The following is a 12,519-nucleotide window of genomic DNA, read 5'->3' as shown; positions in this document are numbered from 1 at the left end:
TGCTTTGCGGCAGATCATTTTCCAGATCCTGGCTTTTGGCATACCTTCAGAGACAGCCACGGCAGCTGACTGGGGCAGGAACCGAGGTGCACGGGTCGGAGGTGGCGGATGGGAGAGCGGCTGGAAACACCGCGGCCGCAGGCTAAGAGCGGGCACCCCCGCCGCGCCGGCAGCGCTCGGCAGGACGCCCGCCGTCCCCCCAGGCCCCGGCGGGACGGGCCCCCGGGGCCGCAGCCGGGAGGGGAGGCGAGGCGGGGCGGGGGCGCGGCGGCAGCGACGGTGAGTCACGGCGGGGAGGGGCGGCCGCCTGCCCCGTCGGGACGGCCCTGGCCGCGCCGCCGAGGAGCGCTCACTGCCTGCGCGGCCGCGGGGACAGGCGGCTCGGCGCCCGCGCTGCCAGAGGCCGCGCCGCCCGGCGGGGGAGCTGCCGCCGCCAGCCCCTGCCCCCGCCGCCAGCCCCTGCCCCCGCCGCGCCCATGGCGGAGCCGCGGCGCTCCGCCGAGGGCTGCTCCTGCTGCAACACCAACTGCGTGGAGCGGCCGCTCAGGCGGCTCTTCGAAGGGCTGGGGAGCGCCGTGGCCGCCTGCCCCTGGCCCTTCGTGCTGGTGCCGCTGCTGCTGTCGGGCGGGCTGGGCGCCGGCTTTCTCTTCCTCCCGCAGCGGCAGGCGAACGACATCGAGAGGCAGTTCACGCCGACGTCGGGGCCCGCCAAAATCGACCGCGACTTCGTGCGGCAGCACTTCCCCACCAACGACACGGAGCGCTTCTCCGCCTCGCGGCTGCCCACCGAGGGCGCCTACGCCGCCGTCATCGCCGTGGCGGCGGGGGAGCAGTCGATCCTGGCCCCGGCGGCGCGGCACGACGTGCTGCAGCTGGACAAGGCGGTGCGCACCAGAGACTACCAGGAGGTCTGCGCCCGCATCGACGGTGTCTGCGCCAGCCCCAACCCGCTGCTGCCCTGGCTGGGCGATGCGGGGGCGGCCGTCCTGGAGAGCCTCACCTTCCCCGTCAGCGGCGGCATCTTCCTGGGGGCCGCGCTGGGCGGCGTGCAGACGGGCGCCGGCGGGCGGGTGGAGGCGGCGCGGGCCCTGAAGCTGGTGTATTACCTGCGGGAGGACGGCCCCGCGGCGGCCGAGAGCCGGCGGTGGCTGGAAGGTTTCCTGCGGGACTTCCCGGCGTTGAGCTTCCCCTCCATTCAGGTAACGCAGCGGTGGGCGCAGCCGTGCGGGCGGCCGCCGAGAGCCGAAGTGCCGGGGCTGCCCCGTCGGCAGAAGGGAGGTGGTGGGGGGAGCGGGCCGGCCGGCAGGCCTGGCTGCCGCGCCCCGAGCGGCGCCTCCGCTGTCGCCCGCCCCATTGCTACTGCAGTGCACCGTCCTTGCCCTCTGCCTGCTGCAAGCGAGGGCCACGGAGATGCGTTAGTGGCAACGTGATGTTTAGCGTTGCCTGTGCGTGTGTATAAAGACCAAGAAAAAGTGTAGAAGTGCTTCATCTTTTCTTTCCTTGTTTTAACGGCAGATGACTTACTTTACCTCGCTGTCCAGACAACAGGAGTTTGAAGGAAATACCGAGAGCGTGATCCCACTCTTCTCCATAACGTATTTCTTGACAATAACCTTTTCAATCGTCTCTTGTCTAAGGTAAAATGTCTTCTAAGCTATGGGTCGATGAGGAGTGACCTCCACTCTTCTTTACCTTGCCTAAATTGGTTTCTGCTCTTGTAAAGTGAAGTTATTCTTGAAGCTGCAGGCTTCATGTAGTAATGGGCGACATGTATTTCTTTGCTGATTCTTTCCTTCTTGTGTGTATTTCATACCTGCTTAAATGCGGTTCATGATAAGTACCAGACGAATACCTGAACAAGTGTTCAGTTCAGACATGTACAGCTTGAATGCTAGTGTCCATTCGTCTGTTCTTTGAAGCCATTAGTCATTTCTGTAGTCCCTGCCTCATGAGAATCCTTTTTGTAGCACTATTTGTAGCACTATTTGTAGCATAGTTTGGCACTATGTAAACAACTGAAACAACCCCCCTACTCTTTACCTTATTAAGAGGTCTGAGGTGCTGTAGCTTTGGCGCTGAAAAACACTATTGCAAAGTAAACGCTTTTAATTCTGAAAGGGTTCTACTTTACCCTATGCGGGAAGGGGGCCAGAAGCGTGATCTCGCCAGCCTGGCAGCAGCAGAATTCTGCCCAAGCACTTCTGTTGAATAAAACCTACCAGCTCAACTTGGCATACCCAGTGGAGACATTCACCAAAAAGATGCATAAAAGTCAAACAGAAAAGTTGTCATTTGGGGGGAGGGAAGGAATAAGTGGTGCTATTGCTAAGGTTATTCTACTACTTTATTGTTTCATTCGTAGCTTCTATCCTCATCCTGCCCGCAAGAAAACTAATTCTTTGTAAAGATTAGTTAAAAAAGGGAAGGAAGCAGGGGAGGGAGGAGGAAATATGCCATGTAAAGATCTGTGTGCACCTTTTTTCTGCCACCTGCTCAGGTAAGGTACAGATGAATGAGCACTAGCTTCATAGGTTACTGCAAGACGGGGTACGGCTTTAGGTATTCTGCTTGCTAGTGGAGTCTGAGCATTACCTGCTGTCCACAAAGAACTTAGCCTGCCCTTTCTTTTTGCTGGTGGAAGGTGAACCATTGTACATTTGACAACCATGCTGTGCTTCAGAAATAAAGTTCTACTCTGAGGGTGGGCTTGTTGGTTTAGCGCTTGCATCAAGCATCATGCCCATTAGGCTATACAATTTCTAGATATCAGCTGTCTCATGTCCAGTCATTTGTGAGCGCAGACAGAGCAAGGATGGTTCCACCAACACACGCTTCTTGCCTTGGAAGCGAGCGGTTCTCTTAATGTTCAGAAGTGGTCTACAGTCTGCAAAATATTGCTAATCAGGCAAGAGGCAGCTCTCTACCCCCTCAGTGTGGTGCTGTCAATAGCATCACATGCGAAGTCTCCCACTGGGAAGTGTTTCATGGGGAATCCTTGAGCCAGCCCTCGGGGGCGTCTTGGCAAATGGCTGCTAGCCAGTCTGTCTGCTGAGAAAGCTTCTGTACACAGCACTTACTGCCTGGGAGGTGCTTCCATACTACACCGACATGCTACACCAAGAACCCGTGTAAAAGGAAAGGGCTTCTAAAAATTCGTAATTTTTTGGGTCACCCTACATCTAGCCTCTCACTGGTAGAGCTTACGTATCTTCGTTTTGCCAGCTCTCTTGTTATTGATGCAAAGATCAGTACACGTCTTTACGCTTATGTATATAACTGGCCAGCAGTAATAATGTATTTAGCACCTCCTATATAAATTAATCTCGTCCAATGCTGACACCTGGGAGCTCGCCTGCAAATAGCAGCTTTCATCAAGAGTTCTCTTCACAGACAGGATACTGTCGGTACCTGTGAAGAAGATTCACTTGTCATGCCGAACATCTTTGTGAAATATTTGACATGTAACTAAGATATTCCTTAAAATATTTTCAGACAGAGCTGTGTAAGAAATAATGTCTGGCTTGCATGCTGTGGAGTGGTTTCTTCCGGTTTAGCTGTGTTAAGCAGCTTTGGATTGATGCTCTTCTGTGGAGTGCCGTTTGTGGTCACTGTCTCAAATGCACCATTTCTTATTCTAGGTAAGTAGAAAAAGCGAGTCGGATTCAGATACGAAGACTAAAGTGGAGTTAAAACAACCCGATGGTGTTGCTCTTTAATGATATGAGCAGCAGATCACGCGCAGTTCCGTCCTGCAGCGAGGGGAGGGGAGACTCTGAGCTCCTACAGGCGGGTGAGCTGCTCAGCTCAGCACTCTGGGACTGGAGCTGGGCTCTGGCAGAAGGGCAGCTTTTCCCAAAAAGTGATACCTGCTGTAGTTCCACTGCTATGGCATGAAAACTATAAATGAGACGGTGGTAAGGTTGGCACTTCTGGCATTGTTTGAGCATCCCTGGTAATTTAGCCATGCTGATTAATCATTTACTTAACTAGCACTAGTCCTTGAGGTGGGCTCAACAGGGTTCTGTCACTGTATTCCTCTGTATCATCCCCTGCTGTTTTCTATGGGTGTACTGTAACCATTTACGTATCTGATTAGCTCTGGATAAGTTTGTTCACCCCAAAACAGTTTGCTGTTAGTACTGTTCTATGGGACTGCTGAATTTGTCAGCAATTTAAGCAGGTGCAGAGGTCTTCCCCAAACCATCCACCTCTTGACCACCTCTTTTTGGAGTACAGTGAGAGCTCCCTACTTCTCTACTGTTAGTCAGCCTCAGGGTAGCTCAGCAGCAGCACCGTGGAACACGTGTCCAGTGTGCAGCTCATGCTACACTAGCACTGACTTAATCCAGTACCTGTATTACGAGGTGAATATGGGAAGTAAGTTACCGTAAGTTTTTGTATCCCATTTTCAGAGTGTAGTCTTCGGTCAGATAAAATTGCGCCTGAATAAGGCTTAAGCAATGAGCAGGACTGTCTGTAATTTCAAATAAGAAATCCATCTCATTTTGTTAAGATGTGAAATTTCCTCTGCAATATAATGACTATGTAGTAAACAGCCTCATTTAGCTATACAACTGAAGTGATGCACCATTTGTGCAACCAGCTCCCCCCAAAAACGCGAGGAAGTTAGTATCGTTGCATCACAGTTGCACGGACTGCTTGACAGCCAGTGCTGAACTTTCCAAATACCATTAGATAATGTTGCTGCAAATAAGTTACTGCTTTTAAAATCCTTATCTGGTCTTCTATATGATAAATTCATGTAATTTTTTTTTTTTTGGTCTTGGTCTCATGCTGAGGAAAGCACATGGAACTCCTGGGTTGATAGAGGCTCTGCTTCATACTATATGTCTAATGCAAATTCTCCTTAGGACATGTGTAGTTTCTTTGTTTCCTGCATAATTCAAATGCATTTTCTGTTTGCATTTGCTTATCATTTGCATTTGCTCATGCTCATGCATTTGCTTAATTTCACAAAGACCCTTTTGTATACCTGGAGAAGAGGTTAAGCTACTCTCTTTAGATCTCTGTAAATAACATGCAGACCTTTGTCTTCCTTGCATTAAAGCAAACAAGTAACTAGTACATTAGATTAATTGCTTTTGAAGCCTGCCTGCTTTCTGGAAGCGGTCTGGCTCACCACCATCCAGTATTACCTTTTGACTTGCTGCTTATCTTGTTCCTGGTTTCTGCCTGATCTTCTGAGATCCAAGAGTCAGTCCCAAGCATGCAAAAGTCATAGGCCTGGTTAAAAATCATGAGTCTTTTCTAGAATAACAGTTCTGTGTGTTTTCTTTTTTTGGTTTGTGGGTTTGCATGGTTGGTTGTTTTACAGTCTGTTCAGGTAACATTTTCAAACTTTCTTTCATAGTTATAAGGAATAGGCATGAGTGGGAGGGCTGAGCAATGAGATTGCTACTTAATCCCAGCATGCTAGAAGCGGCTTTTTCAAGAAAACCCTCTCATCAAAATCGTAGAAGGTGGGGCCTGGAGGGAGCCTCATGAGGTCGCCCTCCCTGCTGCAAGGCAGGAGCTAACTGAACCGCTCCTGGCAAACGTTTTAAGAACTTGCTGAGAATTAAACAGGAAAGTGTTTGTAGTAGTTAATTATCTCAAGAACTTTTGAGGCTTCCCTGATATTTTTAAGTTGATTGTTCCTTGTTCTTCCACATACATGAAGATAGTTGATTTTATTATTATTTTTCAACAGTCCTTTATTCATTAGAGGACTGTTATCGTGCTGTCTTCCATAGTGTTGAATATTCAAGTGTGCAAACAGATTAATATCAAAGAGATGATATAGGGCCTGTCTGGCCCACCTTTTTTTCTGGACACAATCTTGCTCAGTAGGGATAGCTGAACTTCACTTAGAGCAGCTTCTCATTTGCTGTGTCGTTAAAGCCGGACATAGTAGGGCAGCTCCAGGTTTGGTTTATCTAACTCTGTCAGCTGTTACGTTCAGCTGTACCTGCTCTGCAGAATGCAGTTTCTGGGAGAGGTTCAGGGAAGACAGCCAAAGGTGAAAGTATTTTCAGCCACCTGCCACTACCTGTGTTGTTGGACCCACACCTATCCATATATCTTTCCTGCTAATAGCTTCTAATGATCTTCTGCACATGGTGCTCCCTTATGTTTGTCATCCAGCCTTCCATTTCCTGGCCTTCCTCCCTCCACCCAGATCTTTTTCTGCCACTTAACCAGTTATTCTCCATTTTCTATTTGTGCAGTCCTTTTTCATTTATTTATTTCTGGAGTGCTTTGTTCATTCACTTGCTGCAATTCTGAAAGCAATTAAATTAGTATTTCTCCAGTTTATTTCTCCAGTTTATCAAACTTGCTGTGAATTGATCGTACTCCCTTGAAGTGCTTGGAACTTTTCCCAGACGTCATTGGGAATTTAAATGTATTTTCTGTTTTCTTGATTGAAACATTGACTAGCACTGTACGAGTGCTTTCCATGAACGCCTTTGTTCAAGACATCTACCGAGTTTTACAAATAATTCATCTTCGCGTGTTTACTGGCAATTGATTGTTCAGGCAGCAGGTAGCAATTTCATCTATTCTTTTATGCTTAGCTATATAATTTTTGCTTGCTCCTCTGGTCATGTGGTCTTGCTTCCTTTTTTTGTGTGATTAATTTTCAGCAAATAGAAGAGACCTTGGTAGAGTAATATTGGCAAGATACTGAAAGGTCTGTGATTTAAAATCTCGAGAGTTAGCAGAGCTGAGAGAAGCACATTGGCTCTTCCTTTTTGAACTTTGGCTCACTTACTTACTCTTGTGTCTTAGCAAAAACTCTAGCCCAGGACTCAGTCTTCCTGGCGGGGTTTCTCAGGACTCTGGTGGGTAATATATGCAGGCACATCAGTATAAATGTGAAGATAAATGAATAATAAATCATGAATAAATGCTCAAAGATAAACTGGAGAGAAGGTAAGTGGAGAGCAAAGAGCATAAAAAAGCAAGCTACTGGAAAACTGGGATCGCTGTTCTCCCACGTGATAGCAACTGCTCTCCCTGTCTGCTGAACACAGAGCAAGAAATTATTGGTCTCATTTGCTGCAGTGACAAAGAAGAGATTCCAGAGATAGTGGGGGACGCTTCTAGTGATAAGGGTAGTTGAGCTTGAGCATCAGAAGAAGCGATGTATTTAAATCTATGTAATCACTGGACACCTGGACAGCAGATACAACACACTTGTCGCAGGTGGACTAGGTGGGCTCAGTCCTTCAGCAGAGTAGGGTGAGGGATCAACAACCCATCAGGTCACCAGGAGTTTCTGAAATGTAATAAATTCAGCTACACACAAAGGATCTGTTTTCCTGTATCTGTTTAACTTCCATCAGCACTAAAGCAATGTTACACGCCTAACTTTCTTTTTCAAAATTTTATGCAGACTTAAAGAGGATTCATTTCATACTTCTGTTGGGTGTTAGTGGAAGCTGCCATTTGCAATGCAGCATTAACTTTTTCTCCTCCTGCAGGAGTTGGTGTTGATGACATGTTCATCATGATTGCTTCCTGGGAACAAAGTTCAAGAAAAAAAGTGAAATCCGATGTTAAATCTCGGTTGGCTGAGACTTATGGAGAAGCAGCACTTTCTGTGACCATCACCACTCTCACAGATGTTTTGGCCTTCTTCATTGGCACCTGGACTGCTTTTCCATCTGTGAGATCATTTTGCCTGTATACAGGCACTGCTTTTGTCTTCTGCTATATATATACCATGACCTTCTTTGGGGCAATTATTGCATTAAATCATAAAAGGGAGCAAGGAAACCGACACTGGCTAACTTGTATGCGTGTGGGAGGAGATCAGGCTCAGAAGTCCTGCTTGTACAATGCTTGCTGTATAGGCACCTGCTCTAGGGAGTCATCTCAGCCAGAAGGTGAACATCCAATGAGCATATTCTTTAAAAAATATTATGGTCCTTTTTTTACAAATAAATGGATCAAGCTACTTGTGGTGTTGCTGTACGGAACGTATTTGGGTGGCAGTATTTATGGATGTATTCAGATCAGGGAAGGCATCGATCTTCGAAATCTGGCGAGTGACGGCTCTTACGTTATTCCATACTATGATGATGATGACAAGTACTTCTCAGCCTATGGACCCAGGGTCATGGTTGTCATTACTGAAAGTGTAGATTACTGGAATGAGACTGTTCGTCTTGGCATTGAGAACTGCACACAGAATTTAGAGGGCATTTCCTATGTAGATAAGAACCTCTCAGAATCATGGCTGAGAGTATACTCAGAACTTGCCAAAAGGGTTTCCATAAATATAAACGATAAGACTGTTTTCATTAGTAACTTAACTAAACTGTTTGACATTGTTCCCAGTTTTAAGTGGGACATTAACAAGACTCAGGATAAAATAGAAGCTTCACGTTTCTTCATCCAGACGGTGAACGTGACCTCAGCGGTTGATGAGAAGAATCTTCTCAATCAGTTAAGAGAGACAGCCAAGCAGTGCAGTATTCCATTAATGGTGTACCACCCAGCGTTCATCTACTACGATCAGTACCTGGTAATAGTGCAGAACACCATTCAGAACGTTCTCGTTGCTGCCGGGGCAATGCTCGTTGTCTCCCTTTTGCTTATTCCCAACCCGTTGTGTTGCTTGTGGGTGACTTTTGCTATAGCTTCTGTTATAGTCGGTGTTGCTGGTTTCATGACGTTTTGGAACGTCAATCTAGATTCCATATCCATGATCAACCTGGTCATTTGTATAGGGTTTTCAGTAGATTTTTCTGCTCATATTTCCTATGCCTTTGTTACGAGCAGAGAGTCATCAGCCAATGAAAGGGCAGTCGAAGCTCTGTCCCTGCTGGGTTACCCAGTATTACAAGGTGCAGTTTCTACTATATTAGGAGTAGTTGTCCTGGCTGCAGCAAAAGCCTACATCTTTAGGACATTTTTCAAGATCATGTTCCTTGTTATTTCGTTTGGAGCTCTTCACGGTCTTGTTTTTATTCCGGTGTTTTTAACCTTTTTTGGAAACTTTGGCAGATCACCCCACAATACCAAACCTAAAAAGCCAGAGACTTGCTTTAGAAATGATAAAGATTGTCCATGACTAAGTTAAATGTAATGTATTATATATTTATTATATGTAGATTAAAATGCAGTGACTTTTAGGGAATAAAAGACACAAAGAAAACGAAGGACAGAAAAATAAACACAACAGGGAAGCAAAGGCTTCAGAAAAGCCAGGCAAGAAAAATAACAAGAAATGAAAGTGCACAGAATGTATTTGCATTTCTCATTTTGTGTGTGCTTGACTAACACTTCAATGTTGTGAAATGTTTTTTTGTGACTTTTTTACCGAATGTATTAAAATTATCATAAACACTGAACACGCCATCAGCTTAATGGACTATGTTACAGGTTTGGCAGGCAATGTAGATGGGAGGGAAGAATAACTCCCACTGGTTTGCATTTCCTGCCTGTTTACCTTGATGCTGTAACTCAGCCCAATGCTGAGCCTGAAGACAATTTTCGCCCAAGAGGCTCAGAGCTGGAGGTTTTACAGCAAGGTTACAAGAGGTCAGAACTGCCTGGGACTTCGGTGATTCATAAGCCTTCAGGAGACGAAGTCTGCTTAGGCTCCTAATGCAGCACGAGAAGCCGTCAGGGAAGACAAACTGACTCACATTTCCTATTCAAATCCTCCTTTTCTTGGTGTCCCGTTTTCTCGCTAAGATTAAACATCATGTAGCTTTTAGAAGATTGTGCGTAGCTTCTGGTGGCTGCAGTCTGCGAAGGGATATGCTGTAGGCGATTGAACTTGGGCGGACCTCCTGGGTAACCACCATGGAAGACGCTGTGCCGTGGCATGACAGGGCAAGGATTCACTAGAGAGAATCATGCCCTGATTCGGGACAAAGTGGAAAAGCAACTCAGGTTTAAGCCGTTAGTCCTAAAACTATAACCCCATAAATTCTGTTGTGTTCATCAGTGACAACCCATCCTGTGATGCGCCCATAGAGCAGAGGAGCTTTCACTGAAAAAGAACTAAGAATATATGAGGTGGTCTTTTAACCTGTAGGGACAAGACACTGGGTGAAAAGACAGTACGTAATTTGTTGCCAATTTAATGAGCTACCTGTTGGAAATCAAATGAGTGGTGGTAACTGGTATTTGTAATTTTGGGTCTGCCTCTGTTCCGTGGGGCTTCTGACCAGTTGTACGAGAGCCAGCAGACGGGCAGAATCCTTCCATTTCCTTCATGATGTCTCTGTTTATGGGGACAACAGACTGGAAGACAAGTCACTCAGAAATTACTAATTCACTTCCAGGACAAAGTACTGATACCAATTTTCAGAGCAGTGAATCTCAGTCTACAGGCATTAAATTAATTTCCAGTTAGAGTCACTATGAAAGCTACATCACAAAGCTCAAGATAAATCACTGACAGCCAGGAAGAAATTCTGCGACCAGTTACTCAATGTTGGCTGAATCTGGACTGCAACAAAAGCATTTATCAAAGAACACTGGCAACTTTCTGTCCAAAAGCCATGATTAACCAAGTTACCACAAAAAAGGAAATTAAAAATCAAACCCCAAAACTTCTCAAAAAATGTTGATTCTGTGCACGCCTTCGCAAATTGGGGGGGAGGGGGGGAGTGCTGGGGTGGGGCACGTGCCAGCAGCCGCATGGGGTTTGCCTGAAACTTTGCCATGAATATATGACTGCTGCGTTGTTCATTGCTCAGATCCTACAGTGATGGACGAAAATAAAACCTTTAGAGAGATGCTCTGAAGAGTAACAACTACAGCCATCATTAAGACACGTCACATATCCCTTTGTAAAAGCAAAATGAAATCAAGCATGAAGCTGTTTTTTGGAGGAGTACTTAATGTGTGTAAAAACAGAAGTGCACTTCAGCTGATGCGTCTTTCCATGCCTACTTTTATCCCTAGGTCCTAGAGCAATAGGCTTTTTTGCTTGTGGAGATTAAAACGAACCAAACCACACCACACCACCAATTGCCCTACCACCCACCCCTCTGCCTACAACAGCCTGACAATTCTTACATGAAATTCTTTCCGAAAGGTATCCGGAACTTTCCTGCAAATTTCTATCTCCAAATAATGCTATGTTTCCTTCGCGTTCCCATTTTTCTGTGGAACCTTCCTACCTGGAAGGACACTCAAACCAAATCCGGGTGTGTTGTTTCATCACTAAGGCAGCTGAATGTTCTGCTGTGAAAGTAGCTCTGTAATAACGGGTCGATTAGAAGTTACAGGTCTTACAACGCTCCAAAGTTGAAGAGCTAGTTTTGTTCATAAAAGGAGAAGCAGTTCTTGAAATAGTAGTCAAAGACTGAAAACTAGTATCAATCTTAGAAGAAATCTGCTCCTGAGGTGGAAGTCAAAACCCAGTGCTACTACAGCCCATATGGTACATCACTGAATCTCAGTATTATAGCCAGCAGCACTGAATTCCAAGGACAGGGCACTAACCACACAGCGAGATTTAGGAAAAACAAAACAAAACCAAAAAACAGAACAAAACCTCCAACCCTATGCACCAGTCCTCACTTCTCCCATTAAATGTTTCGATGTCTGTATTAGTGCTTTTATTACAGCAAACGATCCAGCCGTTTCTGCACTGATGAAGCTGCCAAAGGAGCAGGTGACGCACTCGCGCTGGCCAACACCAGAGGAAGGCATCTTAGTAAATACTAGGCAGAAGGAACAGGAGTCATGCTCTTGGAAAAAGAGAATGGCAACCTACTTCTGAGCGAAGTGGCCTACTTCAAGTGAGCACTCTCACCTCTCGCCCTCTTCTTTGGCCATGTTGTAGAAGCAAAAATATCTCTGCTTGCTGCTAGGAAGGGTTTCTGAGCAGATCAAGAGAGCAGACAGCTACCACTGGCTTGACTGCTCTGTTTTCACAGCCAGCTGAAGGGATCACGATTTAGAAAACCGTTGTGACATTGCAGCTGAGTCAGGTCATGGCACAGTAGGAAGCAGCCAGAAAGAGCAGGCCGCGTCTTTCACTGAAGTTTGCATTTTCTTTGTATTGAGTCTGATGGCAGAATTCTGGTGTAAGTCAGCCTTGGGAATGCAGAAAATTCAGAATCATGCCCAGGTTTGAAGTTCTTATTTTACGTGCCACCATGCTCGTGACCAGTGTAGGGCTATTTAAAAAGCCAACAGCCCATCACGGCACCTAGCTCTGCCATACACGAGGCTGTGTACTTCAAGGGAACCCGGGTTCTTCTCGCCACCTGACTGATGTTTGGAAGCTGCCTTTGTGGTCTCCTACCTCTGTCCAGTGATTACGTGAGGATGAATTTCAGCTCCTAGATGCACCCGAGAACACCAGAGGTCAAACCCAGTGCCCCAACAGACAAGTTTCTTTAGGCCCCACAGATACTGCATGCACACAACCACGTAAGTATGACAGTAAACTCTTCAGTAACACCTCTGCTGTTAAGCTGGCCAAAAACCAAAGATACCTTTTACACGTGATGGCTAATCTCTATCAATCTTCTTTCACGACCCAAA

At 46.5% G+C, this 12,519-nt stretch overlaps 1 protein-coding gene across 1 annotated transcript; it reads left to right on the top strand.

Moving 5' to 3' along the window:
* Nucleotides 1-476: 476 nt before the first annotated feature.
* On the top strand, nucleotides 477-9,079 carry PTCHD3 (patched domain containing 3; the record flags this gene model as incomplete). Its single annotated transcript, XM_082309554.1, has 4 exons — nucleotides 477-1,199; nucleotides 1,516-1,637; nucleotides 3,493-3,638; nucleotides 7,485-9,079. 4 exons carry the CDS (start codon nucleotides 477-479, stop codon nucleotides 9,077-9,079), a joined length of 2,586 nt encoding a protein of 861 aa, XP_082165680.1.
* Nucleotides 9,080-12,519: the final 3,440 nt, after the last annotated feature.

This window comes from Platalea leucorodia (assembly GCF_965183815.1).
Source record: "Platalea leucorodia genome assembly, chromosome: 1".
NCBI classification, from domain to species: Eukaryota; Metazoa; Chordata; class Aves; order Pelecaniformes; family Threskiornithidae; genus Platalea; species Platalea leucorodia.
Note: the sequence above shows the minus strand (reverse complement) of the source record. Positions and strands in the feature narration are given on the sequence as shown.